Raw genomic sequence first — 17,782 nt, 5'->3', positions numbered from 1 at the left:
CAGGAAGGTAAGCTAGAAAAGGATAAAACTCAACATGTGCATGAGCTTTTCTCAGAAAATAACTGCTGTCTCTGTTCTTCTGGTATGACCTTTAAGGATCAAATACCTTGAAGGTATAAGCCTGGAAACTAAAATTGGCAACCGCTGGAGACCTAAATCTATGGACTTGGACTCAGTTACAATGCTGATTTTATGACCTTAGAATACCTTCCACATCACCATACAGGTTTTCTAAAGTCCTCTCTGTCCAACAGGCTATAAATATCACAGGGCTGCAAATACTCATTATCCCCCTTTCCCTTGCACTCCCACCCATCAAAAAAATCCACAAAAAACCCAAACCAACATAATAACAAAACCCATGCCTCTATTCAGAGGTAATACTCAGCCCTCTCTTGCAAAGATGGTCTGTTGGACATGCATCTAATTAAACTCTGAAGAACTGTTCTCCAATCGCCTGTAGTTCTGGCAGCTACCACTTTGTTTCAAAACCGACAAAGGACTTGCAAACCTGAAATCTACCTTTTCCAACTACATGTCAGCATGTCAATCTAACACAAACCACCAGCAAGATGTCTACGTCCTTACATTATCATGAGTACAGAGATCTTCCATACCCCCCCCACCGAAAGAAGTCATGCAGCATACGCAATGTTTTCTTCTTGCCAGAGACCATTACATCAATCCAGAAACAAGAAAGTAATACTCATTATATCTTTAAAAGGTTGTGAACTAAATGAAACAAATGAAACTATAAGGCAAAGCAATTGGGAGCCAAGAACTATATTTTCAGTACTGAGTACCTGTGATTTCCAACAGATTTGGACCAGAAGTTACACACTCAGTACATTGTTTTAAGAGTTGGATTATTTTTTCTTGCAGCACAACGACTAAGCTGAACACCTAGTAATTGGCACTTGGCAGAAAAAGCTCTGTTCAAGACAAACACTTTAGAGAACACATTGTCATCTGGGAGACCAGCAACACAGTACAGCCACATCCTTCAAAGTCCTCCACACATTGGCAAGTTCAACATACCCCAACATTCATGTACACACTAAGAAGAGTCCTACCTCAAGATCCCTCAAGATCCCCCTGAATCTAACTAGTTTGTTACAGAGAAGAAATTTCCATCTCTATATTTTGCTTACTATTTAATGAGCTAATCACCAGATGATTCACTGATATCTAACAACAGGTATTCCTCATCCACAGCTTGGGAGTTTGCTTCCTCTGAATTCTCAGTGCAAGAGGCAAATTCGACTTTAGCTTGAAGCCCATTAAGAGAGCCTTCTTGATTGGTGTTTTTTGAGACACAACTATTCATTTAATGTGAGCTAAAGAAGTTTGCTTAAAAAGTCTCTGAACTGCAGTTATTCTTCAGCCAAGACAAAGAAAGAAATCAAAGTTGAATTAATGTTCCCATGTTGCTTTGTCTGTGAAGCATTGACGGAAAACACTGAAACTGACATTCCTTTAACTTGGGCTTATTATAACTTGCATGATGAAGTTAGCTTTTAAAATATGCCCTGAAGTTTGCAGTCACCAAGGGATACCAAGTTTGCCCTGGTAGTCAAGTATTTTTTTTAACTCCTCATTGGGCTTTTTTTTTTTTTTAGTACATAGACTTGTAACCACACAAACAGCATAGACCCCCTCAATTTTCAGAAGAATCTTAAAAAGGTCTATCACAGGTAAGCGTGTTTACCTCACTCAAGAGCTTGAATCCAGTAATTGAGTTCGGGGGACAAAAGTGTTCCCGGAACTCAACACTCAAGACCAGTGTCCTGGAACATGACGTTGTACTGCAGCAACATAAAAACTCAAGTGTCACACAGAAACACTCTCTGCTTCTAATTTATTCTCATGAAACAGGCAGCCTTGGAAGGTAAATCACCCTCTACTTTGGTTATGTTTCACCTCTTCTGCTTTGTAAAAAGCCACCAGGAATACTTGTAAGGAACATGCCGATGAGACAAAAAAGGGGAAGCCAAGTATAGCAAAAGAATCTGAAGCAAGTAAAACAGTAATGCCACAAACAGCTGAACATATCTAATGGTTCACTGCTCCTCAAATGAGGAAGGTCTTGCTTCCTTCTCATCTCCTGTTCTCAGCCTCACAGGCCTCCCTCTCTCTTCTCCATCATCTATGCTATTCACTGGGCCCTCCCTGAATTCAGTTCAACTCACTAGGCCATAAGTGAGCTACAAATCCTTTTCCAGGTTAGTTTTCTAACTTCTGAGCATGACGAGTTGGCTCAAAAAACAGGTCAACCACAGTATTAGTGCAATGGATACAGCAGGAATGAGGGCCTGGGAGCTTTTAGTTAAGCCCTCCCAGGCTCACAAAAATACCCCGAGATATGTATTTCTGATGCTGACCCAAGACTTCACATTTTAACCCTTGAACTGGACATGCAAATGGATCCCGCTGTGTAAAAAGCACAGGCTCAACACTCCCATCACACGCAGAAAACACTTCTGGGAACAGCCTTTCTGTAGCATGAAAACCAGTTTATAAGTATGTGGTGGTCATTGACAGGACAGGCCAATAATCATTATGTCTCAAAAACTTCCAGATTAGTTGGGGGGGAGGGGGGGAGAGGATAGGAAAAGAAAGAATTAAGAGGATAATTATCATATTTTCTTAGGGAAAAATGTAGCCTTTTGATTTTGGTAAAAAGGAGGAGATGGCACAGGGCTGTGTGGAAGAGGGGAAGAAGGGAGAACACGAGTGCCTAAAAATAGCTGGAGTTATGTAGTCTTTGCTTGACATATATATGTAAACTGACTTGCTGAGTTGCACCCAGCAATTCTGTAACAATACATATTTGCAATACGTATTTTATTATAAACAGTTAAGATGCACAATCTTGCCTTTTTCGATTTCCTTACAAAAGGCACAGCTTCCAGGCCCCATCTAGTGGTGCAAATGTCTTGCAACAGCCTCATTAATCAAGACCACATTTAAGCTTTTCAATGCACCGTTTATAAAAAAGAAACAATACAGTGGGCTTCAGTTTAACGTCCACCTGAAAGAACGGCAATACTCACACGTTCTAAAAATAGAAAAATAAGATATCCAGAATCACTAGTCAACTTCTAATCATGCTGGACTTATATTAGTTCTATTTTAACAGTGCTTCATATGCTATTTTTGAGGAGCCAGCCCACCACATTCAGATTTTATTAGTATACTGGGGGAGAAGAGAGGAATCTCAATTGCTGCACTAAATCTGAGACAGAAGAGATATCAAGCTGTGAATGAACTTTGGGAAAAAACAAAATGAATCCGCCTCTCTATCCTGACTCAGTCAGCAAGACTAATCGAATTATGACTATTTCAAGTGAGCTAAACTTTTCACAATTCAGAGCTCTGCAACTGTCTCTAAATCTCCGATGCTTGCCAAGAAATGCTGACTTTTCAATTAACTTCTTCACAGTAGTAGCTGAGCATAAAGCACTCCCAGCTTCCCATCATAAAGTTAACCAATTTCACAGTATATGAATAAAATCTATTCATATTCAGGATTTTTTTAACAACCCTAAAAATAATTTATTTTTAATTTGTAGAGGTGTTTAGTGTTGCCTGACTACAGAAGCAGGTAAAACCAACTCTCCTCGGAGACATGCAACAGCAAGCTAGAAAACAAATTTGCCTATAATCCAATTGGAGAAGAGCTGTGTATTCTGGAGAAAAATACTCTGTTGTAAAAATCCTCAGATTTTCTGGATAAATAAGTATATGCAGCTCATTTGTTTCTAACAAGCAGTGGAATCTACATATTAGAATTCTCTAATGCACCAGGATATCACTACTCCATTCAAGATTTTGAAAATTTAGCACTATTAGTTTAAAACTGTACAATTAGCCATATTCCACTGACTGCCATACAAGTTTAGAAGTTAACAGCAAATCACCCCTTTTCTGACAGCGCATTATCAAACTCAACAAAGTTAAAGAAAAACTATACCTCACTTCAGGAGCCTCTGCTGATTAAAACCAGAAATTCAGCAGTAAGCCCGATCCCCTTCAAATGAGTGAAGGCCATCTGAATACTATGGGCTTATCAAACTTCACCTGTATCTGTAGAGACTATTACCACAACAGTGCTGTTGGCCATAATACATGTTATGTGAAGGTATTGCTACCTACAGTACTGCTATTGGCCACAAACAGCTAATCTTTGGAGTTCCAGGTGTTGCATTTGCTTTCTGGAGTTTGCAGAGGAACAGCAGCAGGATTCCTCAGAATAGTTTGTAGTTACGGAGCAAAACAAGTAGTGGCTGAATCAGTTTAACTCTGCTTTCATCTAAGAAATGTCAGAGAACAGGACAGTAGTTGGTGGAAACAAGTTTTACATGAAGTGTTACACTAGCAGCAAATTATTTCCTTTGACAGTTTATGGCACGAAATAGAGTCCCTCACAAGTGAACTTCGTGTGCGGCAACGGAAATAAGAAGGTAGGCTAGGGAAGGAAGAGACAGATCTAGCAATTTTACACTACTTATGCTATTAATAAACATAAATTTTATATTTTTTACATATATATAACATATTGTGCTATTCAACAATCTCAGCAAGTTAGTACTTCCATCTTGTGTCCCCCAAAAGCCTCTATTCCCTCATCCTTCCTATACCTCAGGCAGTGTTAGATTTCCTTGGATACTCATGACAGTAAAAAAGAGAGCTACAAACCTGTAGAGAAGCCAGGATTTCCACCATTAGCAGACTTTTTTTGACAGTGAGGAAAGCAGCTGATGCAGTACCCCTTCTTTGCTGTGCTAGTGCCTGGCAGGCAAGTTACACAGGCAGCTTCCTGTTTATCCCTAGATTATTGAGAACTTCAGGGCTGTTTAACCCATTCTGCTTACAAAATTCAACAGCCAAAATGCTTTTGGAACACATCTCACCTGAAACTACACTTTGTGTCCTTTATTCTTACTAAGAATACGGAAGATATCCACAAACTCCCTCACTTACCAACTTCAGTTCTGTTTAAAGTCTATCACAAGTACTTACAGCATTACGTGGGCTACTTCATCCTTAACGAAAAACTTTTTTTCCTGAGAATAAGTTCACAGTGTGTTTTCCCCAGAAGAAACTGTAACAAACTAAAACCCACAGAAGAAAATCTAAATTCTGGCTTCCACTTCCTCACTAGAGTGAGAATTGTATCTTAACTGATCTACAAATTAATAAAATTGTTTCCTCATAAGACAAAGTGAATTGGATCCAAACATGTTAAAAATCAAGTTCCATGTTTCTAGATTAGCAAACTAGATCTGCAGAGACCAGTGGGAGTTTTGGCAAATGCTCTATTACTTTAATGAAGACTAAAAATCCAGCCTCATGTATTTAAACACGAGGGACTCTGGCTTTGGCAGCCCCCTAGCAGGACACAGCTCACTCTGCAGAGCCCTCTTCCCTGAGAGGTTCCTGGGATCAAACTGCAGTAGCAGCCGAGTGCTTTAGGCCATTTTCTTTCCCTCCTCAGCCAAACATACCCTTCTCACCATGTTCTGGGCACCATGCTCTGATCAAGCAAAGGAGGACAGCTGATGGCTGTCCCAGAAAAGTGGCAGCTGAAAGCAGACTTATCATTTGCATCCATTTAAGTCACAGCTTGCTCGGCCCAAGTCTGGGGTTCAGATATCAGTCAGCAGCGTTTACTCTGTGAGGAGCAGCCTGCCTCTTCCTATACCGTTTCCCCGAGTCCTCCGGGAGGAGCAGGCCGCAGGCAGGCAGCATGTGCCTATTTCACACTATGTCCCACACCTATGGGTGCGAATGCTTTACTCCCAGTGCTTAAGCGAACAGCTGTGTGGCGTATGCGGTGCACGTCCGGCTGTACAATGAGGGTGTTGCACACGCTTCCCTATGCGCAGAACCAGTGGTGTGACCTATCCACCTAGGAATTTCAGCACTGTAGTTGCAAGGTATGATGCTTAATCATCACCATCTAGCTTTTTAATTGGAAAGATTTACTCTGATCAGACTAGGACCAGAAAAGGGTAGCTCCTGTCCACCAGATGTAAGCACTGAAGCTTCCAGCAACTTAATTTATGCAAGGCCTTCAAGACAACCCAGAGGTTACAACACAAGGCATTCTTTCCCCTCTCCTTTCACCATTCAAAATAAGACTGTAGAATTCAGATTTGTCACAGGTTATTACGACTTTCATACTGACGCTAAACCTGGAAAAATACTAACTACTTGCCAAGAAGCATTACCAATTAAATTCTGCTATAGCTATTTTATATTTGGCATTAGAAAGAACAATGCCACAATACAGCTAAAAATGTGTGTCCTTAAACGTGTGAGCACAGATTATTATCCCATACACGCACAGTAGCTCCCAACAAGCTCACAGTAAACACTTGGCCTTGTGGTTAAGACTGAGGAAGAAGGCAGGATAGCATCTAGACTGGCGATCTTCTGAGTTCCCATGACCTGAAAGCTGCTACCACCTCAAGCAATAGCTCAACAAAACTTTTAAATACAAAGCTGAGAAACTCTGGGAGATCAAAGTCTTAATGAGAATAGCTAAAATTAAGAAAAAGACATTATTTCTGCTATTAGAAAGCAGCTGTTAAAATGTGTAAGAGGAGAATTCCTTACTCCAGTAATCTGCTCCTGCATTTATCAGGGTCAATGCTTGTATCCTTAGCGATACCTGTCTTCCCCTCTCCATTAGCCTTGTACAACCTTTCCAGGGGTGATCCCATTTCACTTTGCTACCCAACTGAAAGACTTCATCCAAATTTTGCATCCATATAGAATTTCTATTGATATAAGCTGTATCACTCTACCAACATCATTCCTTTTGGTGTAACTCCCTTTCAAAAACAAGACCAACACAACCTGCAGAAGTTCTTACAGTGATAAAACTGAGGTAGAAGCTGAAAACCAAAGAATTCTGCAAAACCAGCAAGAGGCCAGCTGGCTTGGCAAGAAGCAGCCAACTTTGGCCATATTAGTTCATGAGGGAAAAAAAAAGGCATGAACTGAAGTTAAAATGACAGAAATTTTATGGGGGGAAAAAAACCCAAGAAACATGTTTTGCAAGAGCAAAATAATCCTAATATCATTTATTTCTCTCCCTCTATCCAGTAAATGCTGAAGTCAGTTTGATGTTAGGAACTTATGAAGACCTAGACATAAAGAGTTTGACAAGGATAAGAAAAGATAGCTTAGGCAACTTCTTAACTCCCTTACAGTTAAATTTTATCAAACCTAAATTTAATAGCAGATTGTACAACAGCTGCCAACACGGGCTCTGGCAAACTTTACAAATGCAAGCAAGCTCTAGCACCATCAGCATCAGCATGCAAATTCTGATCCAAGCTTGAAAATAAAAATCAATTCAAACCATTAATGTTTACAATTTAAGAATAACAAACCCTCCTGAAACCATAATTTGGTTGCTATTGTAATGGATGTCTAAACATTTTAGACTTTTTTTAAAGCCAGTTATAATTAACTTCCTATGAGATTGCTTTTTCTCTCTGTACAGTGCAAAGAAAAATTTTTAGTGCTATGCACTTCTACATATTCCAAGAAATTCACCAGTAAGCGGAAAGTCAAGTGTAAGATAGGAAAGATTTTAAATAGCTGAGGCTACTGCACTGTAAGACAAGTACTGCCTGTTTTTCTCTCTTTTCACTTTTTTGAAATTATTCTTTCTACACTTACAGTTGTAACTGGAAACATGTAAACATAAACGTTGAGGGGGTAAGGGAGAAACATTTACTTGAGGTGTTCAAATTTTTTTTTCTGATTATTATGATAAAGGAAATTACTTTCAAAATCTGCAAGACTGAAAGACTTCGACCGAAACTTAATCACTCCTGCATGCAAAACTGCTATCAGACATTGCATACATCCACTTTAGAACCCAGTCTAACTACACTTGATACTGCAAACCTATTCTCTTCTTTTCATTTGTTTAAAATCCTACGCAAATCTGGAAGCACTTTATGCAGCCATACTCATTATCAAGGTGTCTTGGAAGTCATATAAAACTCTCAAGCGTTGAATAAAAAGCTGCCTTGACCACAATCTCTAGTCAGCCACTGAAAACTGACCTGGGTAGAAAAAAACAAACGGTAAACCAGGCAGTGCCCACCATGTCTTCTTCCAGTATCAGCAAGCCAGTCCTAAATACAGTGACGTAAACTTGACACATCAATCGAAATTAACCTGCAGTGGTGAGACCAGGCAAGCTTCCAAAAAATCACGTACCTTAACATTGAAGATCTAGCTCCATTTTAAATCAAATTGGATCATATGTATGAAGAATATTAATTATGCAAAATAATTTAATTCAACATTACTAGCATTGCTGTTAGCTTTGTCCTTCTCTTACCATTGTATATTCTGACTTTAAAAAAAGAGACAAAGGCATGCTGTCACCTCTCAAACAAAAGAAATAGCACACTGTAAGACAAGAACAGCCAAATCTTACCTCTGAGGTTTACGAATATCCCAGAGCCCCACACCTTCCTTAGAGTTGGCAGTAGCCAGTAATCTGGGTTCTACTGGATTAAACATCACACTGTGAAAAGCTGATGGGTAGTGTGCCAAGCAGAAGGGCTCTGTTGAAAAAATTGAGATTTCAGACATAAGAACAAACAATGCATACAACTGTTCGATGCAACGATCTTGGCAGCTTAATATGGAAACAGCATAACAAGATCTGAAGATATGGAGACATGTTCAAACCATTTCTCAAGCTGACACATCCAAAGAAATATAAAAACTGATGTTTTAAAATCCACTCACGTGTACATTAACTTTGCCTAAATACGGAAAAGGACACATACTGGAGTTCAAGACACCATTTTGCTTATGGAAGGTTATCAGAGTTTAAAACTAGCCACTTAAAAAATCAAATATTTGAATCTTGTTAAGGTTCATGACCAAACGAACATCTACTAAGGACTACAGACAGGTGAAGCTTCTGAAAGTTTCTTAGCAGTATATACCTGGAAGCTTCCACTGCCACTGATGATCACCCAAACTGTAAATGTAGAAGCAATTGCTTATATGGGAAAATAATATTAGAATAAGTGAAATAAGTTTGTAAGGAACTCAGCTTAAAGCAAGCTACTGACCCTGGGGAACAGAGGCCTGCCACCTCTAAAGTGTGCTTAGCAGCTCTGTGGAGAGGGACCTGGGTGTCCTGGTGGATGACAGATTGACCATCAGTCAGCAGTGTGCCCTGGCTGCCAAGAAAGCCAATGGGATCCTGGGGTGCATTAGGAGGAATGTGGCCAGCAGGTCGAGGGAGGTTGTCCTTCCCCTCTACTCTGCCCTGGTGAGGCCCCATCTGGAGTACTCTGTCCAGTTCTGGGCTCCCCACTTCAAGAAAGATGAGGAGCTGCTGGAGAGAGTCCAGCGGAGGGCTACAAGGATGGTGAGGGGACTGGAGCATCTCCCCTACGAGGAGAGGCTGAGGGATCTGGGCTTGTTCAGCCTGAAGAAGAGAAGGCTGCGAGGGGACCTAATATATACTTACAAATATCTGAAGGGTGGGTGTCAGGAGGATGGGGCCAGACTCTTTTCAGTGGTGCCCAGCGATAGGACAAGGGGCAATGGGCACAAACTGAGGCACAGGAAGTTCCGTCTGAACATGAGGAAGAACTTCTTCCCTCTGAGGGTGACGGAGCACTGGAACGGGCTGCCCAGGGAGGTGATGGAGTCTCCTTCTCTGGAGATATTCAAGACCCGCCTGGACAAGGTCCTGTGCAGCCTGCTGTAGGCGACCCTGCTTCGGCAGGAGGGTTGGACTAGATGACCCACAGAGGTCCCTTCCAACCCCTACCATTCTGTGATTATGTGAAGTGCTGTACACATAGACAAGAGTGTTCCTCTTGCATAAAAACAGCTGGCTTTTACTGTTCACGCACAGCTAAAAACATGCTCATCCAGACTCTCCCTCTCATCTTGATTAGTGTAACAAGAATGTTTGGCCTGCTACTCTACCCTATTCATTACGACAAAATGCTGCCTCCATGCAGAGTCAGAAAAAGCCTAGACTGTCATCCTTCTCTACATCTTTCTGCTAGCGTTACGGCTTTAGGCACAGTCTAACTCCCTTTTCGGTGTGTATCTTCTGTGGCATCCTGCCACTCTTTCACTCAACCGAGAAGCCAGAATCAACGCCTGTTTGAGACAGGGATTATGCCAGACTTTTCCATTCACCGTTTGATTTGATGCAACCAGTGTGTTGCTCACATGCTTGGAAGACCCTCTCACTGCCCTTATTTGAGCCACTGTGTGCCAGCACCTTTAGCCCACAAGCACCTCCAAACATACTTCATTTTTTTTCCTCATATCCCTCATTAAGACATATAAACCATGGTTAAACAGATAACCCCCCCAAATTCCCAATACCTTCTGAAACTACTGCCCAACACTCAACTGAGACAGAACTAGCATTTACTTGTCCTGCCCCATCTGCGTCCTCCTCTTCTGTTTTACCACATGGTTTTTGAGACAGAGACTTTCCTTTTTCGCATTCATTTAGTACTGATCAAAACAAAGGTCTCTGACCATGGCTGAAGCTCCCTGGTGCTATTAATTGTCATAGGAGGTGGAGGTAAAGAAAAGAGCAGGAGCAAACTTCTGCCTGCCCACAGGGTTTAGAGATTGCTGTTGGTCTGCTGGCAGTTCCAAATAAGGTTTAACACCAAAACTGACCTTCTACATTTGCATCATCAAATCAGATCCCTGCTGGGACATAAAAGGCTGCGTTACTAACATGGCAGCCCCCACTGAGAGGCAATGGTCTGCATTAGCTGAGTGGAGAGACAAGCAACATCAGATTGCCAAATAAAGGGTTGTTTTATAAAAATCAACTTCTAATTTGTGTACGTTTGTTTGGTCAAATCATTGTCACTAATTACTGGTGTTTTTCTTCATCCCTTTATTATAAATAGCCTGCCACCACAGTTTTCCAAGACATCAAAAGCTGCCCTTCAGCCTGTCAAATTAAAGAGCGATTAGAGGAACTAAACTAATGAAGCACTAAGTCATTCCAATGAAAAGTAGGTGGATTACTTTTTTATCATTCTTTATGCTCATTCACAATGGTAGCTCTTATACACTGGAGTACGAAAACATTTCTCAAAGGAGAAGCTCAACTCCATCTTTAACAAAAATTAAAAATGGGTTTATAAAAATTACTGCATAAATCATTCAGCAGTGAAAGACAGGGAGAAACAGAAGGGGAATGAAATTCCTTTTCCAGCTTCTTTTAATGCACTATTTTAAACTAGGAAGTTATTTGCAAGATTTTAATGAGCTGGCCACTCAAGGTAACTAACTATACTTAATGCTGGCAGCCATAGCACCTATTCCCATGACAATACCACTGCAGGCAAGGGGACTACCCTAGCGACAAGCATTATATTGTAGCAAACATTGGCAGGGCTCATATATAGATGCTGACTCAGGACTTCTATCTAAGCATGCAAAAGCCCTTTATTAAAAATTCAGAGAACCTAAGACACCATTTCAAAAAAGCCCCAAAATGCACCACAGCCAACACTTCTTCACTCCGTTTTCACTGGTGCAGCCTTCTCATTCAAAGTCTCAGCAACAGCAAAGGCAGTAGCAAGCTTTAACTACAGCAAAGGACAAACCTCTTTTCACGCAATTTAAGAAAAACAGATCAGATCGGACATTAGCTTATGATACTAAGCAGCTTCATACAGATGCATTTAAGCATCCAGTCCCACCAACTGTTGACATCCACTGTCAGCAACAGGTAGTCCTCCTAACAGAGACAGACCTTTATGAAGTAGAGTTCAGGAGAAGGCAATAAAGGAGCATTTCACCAATTCCAATTTAGAAGCCACATTCAGTGTCTGGTCTCATCACTTGGATATATGAAAACAGAAAAATAGGGATGAAGTGACACTTGGATTTACCAAAGGTAAATTATTCACATCAGACTAATTTAATCTCTGTCTTTGATAAAGTAACTGACCTTTTATACAGGGGAAAAGTGGTAGATCTAATGAGGACTAAATTCACATGTGGTATAGTATCAAGTTTAGCAAGGGATTAGCAAGGGAGTTACATGGGGTAAGAAACTGGCTGAAGGGAAGACAACAGTTCACTGTGCTAGTATGGGACTTCTGAGCACGAGGGAGATTATTAACAAGTTCCTCAAAGACTGATCCAGAGAATAGACATTATAGATATTTTTATTAAAATCTGTGATATACATACACTGTGTGCATTGTTTTTCAGAATCTTTTAATAAAATCACCAGATGGGAAAGAGATAAGGGATATCACAATTGCACAAGTCAATTCACACTAAGAATCAGCCTACTGAAAACTGAATGCAGTGGTAGTATATTTAATCTTTATTTATACAAACGCAATAGGTCTGGGGTAGGCAGGGCATCAATAAGAAATCTCCTCCAAGTATTCTGGTGGGGCTTATCAAGACTGACCTAATCCTGGTTACTCACGATCAATAAAGCCCTTTTGATACAAGCAGCTCTAAAAGACTCCTCTGAGAATATAAAGTACGTCTTCAGCTTTCATTTCCTAGTCAAACAGGGACAGAATCGCAGTCTAGAAAAGTTGTCAAATTCACTAGGTATGCAAAAAGCTAATTCAGTTAAACAGCAACTTTGACCCAAACCCCAATGTGTACAAACTGCCACAAAATACATAAGCTGTATTTCAGTGCCATAAACAACTTTCCTGTAAGACCAGTAGAAACTCCAAGTCGAGGCAATTACATTTAAACAGCTTACAAAAGAAGAAGAAAGTTTATTTTAGCTATAAAGGAAGGGAACCAGATTCTGTACTCCTGCAGATTACTCGGTTTTAAATTCTCAGCTTTGTGTTCTTTAGGACAGGGCAAACTCACAACTTCATTTACTGAGGTATTACTTCAGTATTCATATACTGAAATTCAATTACTGAAGTATTCCTCTCCAAATTTACATAACTACAGTTCTAAACTGAGATTCTTCAGCCTTAAAACTGCAGCTGTATAAACATAGATTGCAGTGTTTTGAGAAGCTGCAGGTTTGTTACATAGATTAACAGTATTCAGTTCTGTTTTAGAAAACAAAGACTGAAGTAATAATTCAACTTCCCTGTTATCACATAAAGGCTCTAAGTTTCCATACAACCAGAAAACATTATGCATAAGAACAATTCTCAGTGTCAAAGGGAAGTATATAAATAGCTTTGGAAAATCATTCAAATAAAAATAACAGCTTTCTAAACATCCAAAATTTTTTTATCCCGGGCTACAGACAAGAAAAAAAAATCCACACTCCTAATTGCTTTCAAGTTCAGCAAGATGTTTTTATTTAAGAAATATGTCCTCCACTGCTTCTTTAGTCAAGTTAAAACCTATTCATACCAAGTGCTAGCCTGCCCTGTATGCTGGTACTTTATGAAGTCATTTAAGACAGTAACACTGAAGTGCAAAGAGCAGGGCTTGCCTATCATCACCCACAAGAATTATGCCTCACTCTCACCCTTCTCCAACACTCCCTGTCTCAATTGCCCCAGACAAACATAACTCTTCCCTTCCCTGCCTTGCTCACATTCTTCCCAAATCAATGATCTTTTCCATCTAGAGATCTCACCTCCATGGGAAGACTCTCGGATGTCCCAGATAAGTACTCGGCCATCATCTGATGAACTGGCAAAGATGTTGTCATTTACTGGGCTCACTGAAAGGCCGTACACTGCATCTTCATGGGCGAACACATCCAAGGTCTCAGTGCTGTAAAAAAGACACACAATACTATAGATTTTCTTTCTTTCACTATTGTTTTAAAAAGCAAACTATTTACAACTTTATCTACCTAGTAATATTTAGTGACGAGGTTTACGTAACTTCATAAGAAGACCTTTGTGTTTAAGTAGTGTAAAAAAAACAAAAAAAAAAGCCACACAGAGTGACCAACATGTCATGCTACGAGGAAAAGAAAACCCTCAGACCAAAACCCACACATTAGAAACTTCAGAAACTACAAGATACTATGGAAATCATGTTGTATTAGATTAAGCTTGGCAGGAGGTAATGGGAACGGGAAAGAGGTCTTGGGACCTGTAGACTAAATTTTTACTACTTAATGTCAGAAGGAAAACAACACACAAATTCATCCTTCATATTGGCTTCTGGATCGTTTGAAAGTTCAACTGAAGCTCACAAAAGAGCAACTTTCCAGCTGGCTTTTTTAATAAGTTTTCTTGCTTCTCCAGGATAGACCACACCTGCATTTTTTCCATGTAGAAAAAGCAGCAATAAAGAACAAAATAAAAATAAGTCCCCTGAAAGTACCTAGATATCAGCCATGCCACCACTATTAAAAAAAGAGAAAAAGCCTGTTCTCCGATCTTTTCCCAACTTTTTAGACCATTTAAAAAGAAGGAAAGAGCAGCACGGAGATGCCAAAAGACAAAACATTATGACAGAAGATTCCGGGGTTGGTTTATTCCTTTGGCAAAACCCCTTTATTTCTTTAGAGAATGTACATTGTGTACAATCCCTATACCTCATGGAAACTCCACCAAAGACATTCCACATAAAATCTGTTGTTTGCTCACATGGCAATTGGTGTTCTTAGTGACAGATCTACTAATTCTGTTTCATGGACCATTACCAGAAAGGCCAAAAAAGCAGTAACAGAAAAAGCCATTTTAAAGTATGAAAAAGTAGTTGATAGACCAAGTGTTATCATCCAAGAAGACTGAATAACTTTCTATAGAAATCAGTCAGAATTAAGTGTGTCAGACTAGTACAGTTTCTTTCAGAAGATCACACAAATAGCCTGAGGAATGAATTCTATATGCATTGCAACTGGACTTAGCATACCTAAAAAAAACCCTGACAACAAAAGCACACTAAGAATACATACATATCAAAAAGACTTTTTAAAACATCTTAGCAAGACATAGCAGTAAAAAATCCGTTTTACAGAAAATCGTCAAGGACAAAGATTTTATAGAAGCTTGAAAAGTCAGAACACAATGCACACCAGCATCTAAAATTTTGACACTTCCACATTCAATTGAAAAAACAACAACAAAAAACAAAACACCAAACAAACCCCCCCAAAATCAAATCCTCCAAACCAAACGAAAAACGCACAAAAAACACACACCCTAAAAAAGCCCAAACCCCCCAAAAGTCAAACTAAACCAACCAACCAACCACCAAACAACACAATATTCCTGAGAAAGCATTAGAAGAGTAAGACAAAATTACTTTTGCCCAGCACTCATGTAAGATTTATACAAGAAGTAGATATAAGTTACAATGGAAGGCAGATGTATACTGATCAGTTCAGTGCAAAAGGCTTTGGACAAATCTAGCCAGAAATATGTCCAAATTATGATAACCAGGATTCAGGCAACTCAAAAGACTTAAGGTTTTATATTTCTCTGTTCTTACATATCTCTCTTTCTGCTTTTTCTTTATACTTGATTTTCTGGAGTTCATGTACTTACAGCATCATTGCTTAAATCTGTAGAAGTTATTAGTACAGACCAAAATTTTAACCTTCTAGTTTTTCTACATTGAAAGCAGTAAGCTCAGAAGACATGGTATCTAGAGAAATTCAATCTAATATATTAACATTACTGTATTAATTATATTTTGACTAACAGTCTAATCTTGATGTGGCACAACAAAGTCTAATTCCCAACTGCTTTGCAGTTTTGGTAAAAAGTAAGTATCAAAATAAACATGCTTTGCATTAGTGTGGAGAATTGGACAAATGCACCCAAAGTTTTTAAAGGTAGTTAGGTAGGCTAAGCACTAGCTATACTAAACACAAGTCAGGTGAGTGTTTCAGAAAAAAAAAAACAACTACAAAAACACAAGTCCATACGTGCCACAATACTTGTATATGTGCCAGAATAATCTGGCTCCAAATCTACTCAGAACCTACTATACAGCCAGCAGGAGAGCATATGTATTTAGTAACCATTCCCAATGTCAAAACGATGCAGAACCGAAGCGCTGAAAAAAATGGGGTGATGGGAAATACTTCATTCCAGATATGAATTCAGATAAATAAAAAGCATATTTCAGGATTAAAACACTGGGCTCTTCTCCCAGACCACTAATTTAAAACAAAATGTGCCTCCAGTAAGTTGACATTAAAGGAGCTCTTGAAGCAGTGGAAACACAAACTGTGTACTTACCTTTCAACATCATGGAGTATAACTTGCTCATCATTGCCTATAAAGAGAAATACAAATACTTAACATCATGTTCCAGTGGTTAAAACGCATTATAGTGAAAAAAACAGAAAACAATAAATGTGTGGGGTTTTTTTCATTTTCTATTTCAAAAACAAAACTGAAGCAGAGAGAAGACCAGTTCAGATGCAAAGTGGTCAGCTCTCAGCTCAATTCTGTGATAAGCTCCATGTGACATTTCCAGTCATGATCAAATGCCCCATACCATTCCATCTGCTACTGCTCAAAAATAATTCTACTTAACTATGTTACTGATCATTCTTTGTTCAGTTTGAGCTTGAGTTTTGGCACACTAGCAGTAAAGACAGTATTATATGAAACGCAGAACACCTTTAAGTCTCATGCGAATACGCCTTTCTTCCTGCTCAGAGGATGCTCCATAAAAAGATAATGGAAGGTGAAAAGAGATGCCATCAGCAAAATGCACTGGGTTCCCAGCTCAAATGCCACCAGTTCACACTGTCAGCGTTCAGGGTTTTCCAACCATTGAGAAGCCATGAACGTGACAGCTAATGTAATTTCTTTTGTATTAAAAACCAAACCAAGTAACCACACAATCATGTCACTTCTCTTTGATCACATCCATTGAACACTACGGAAATGAACCACATGCATGCAGACTAAGAGGGTCACAGCTACAAACTAATTCCACTGGCTCATGCAGTGTTTTTCAAGCTACAGCAACAGAATATTTTTTTAGTTTCTGCACTGAATATTAGTTTATCTAATTCAGCACCTCCTCTTTCAAAATACTTAAGACACACATTTACATTTAATCCAGAAGAAAAAAACCAGAAAGCCCACAGTCATATTTTTATGCTCAGTATGTCTTTGCAGTTGGCTTTCCTAATGTATACCAAAGCCAGAAGTTCAGAAGGAGCAAGATTTCATATTATGATTCCTAAGTGTTCAGTTGAGTCATTTTCATTTATCCCATACATATTTCAATTTGTATTCTGTCTCAACAGAACAAATATGAGAAAGTTTCTTTGACTAACGAAGTGTGAGATTTTTCTACATTGACTTGCTCTTTGCACAGGCTCCTATTTAAATTGTGCTAGCCTTAGATTACTGCAGTAGCTCATCTTTTCCGTGGTACAATAAACAAGTCACTTATGTGCAAGTGTCCTTTGATCATTAATTGCAATGGAAACTGCCCATTAGACATTACAGGCAAAGTTTATACCTAGTAAAAGTACTCTAGTGCCTATGGATTTCACCAGTGAAAAATGTAGCCTAGTTTCTCCAGTGACAATTTCCTCCAGCAGACACTCCTGCTCCTCACTCTCCGTAGTACAGTACAAACGTGAGAGTCATTATAGATGCCTGGCTTCAGGCCTCTAGTCATCAACCTTCCCTTTCATCACAAGCTCTAAAATGGGAAAGAAAGAAAGAATGAAAGGAGGAGGTGTGTGGAATAACCACTGCTTCTCTGTGTTTGGTGTGTAGGAGGAGCAGGTAGTGACAAATATCTAACCACAAACTGCTTGGTTGCTTCTAGTAAGGATTCATCCCCACAGAAAACATCA

The 17,782-nt window shown here is 39.5% G+C and overlaps 1 protein-coding gene across 5 annotated transcripts in view; it reads right to left on the bottom strand.

Moving 5' to 3' along the window:
• The window catches only part of DCAF5 (DDB1 and CUL4 associated factor 5), an 80,093-nt gene that overhangs the window by 48,588 nt on the left and 13,723 nt on the right, over nt 1-17,782 (bottom strand). For all 5 annotated transcript variants that reach the window (XM_075426418.1, XM_075426419.1, XM_075426422.1 and 2 more), the window contains exons 3-5: nt 16,197-16,233; nt 13,628-13,767; nt 8,468-8,597 (exon numbers count right to left, since the gene is read on the bottom strand). In XM_075426418.1, the coding sequence (XP_075282533.1) occupies nt 8,468-8,597; nt 13,628-13,767; nt 16,197-16,233 (307 nt within the window). The remainder of the gene's footprint in view (nt 1-8,467; nt 8,598-13,627; nt 13,768-16,196; nt 16,234-17,782) is intronic.

This window comes from Opisthocomus hoazin, chromosome 7 (genome assembly GCF_030867145.1).
Source record: "Opisthocomus hoazin isolate bOpiHoa1 chromosome 7, bOpiHoa1.hap1, whole genome shotgun sequence".
NCBI lineage: Eukaryota > Metazoa > Chordata > Aves > Opisthocomiformes > Opisthocomidae > Opisthocomus > Opisthocomus hoazin.
This window is presented reverse-complemented; position numbering and strand designations above follow the sequence as displayed.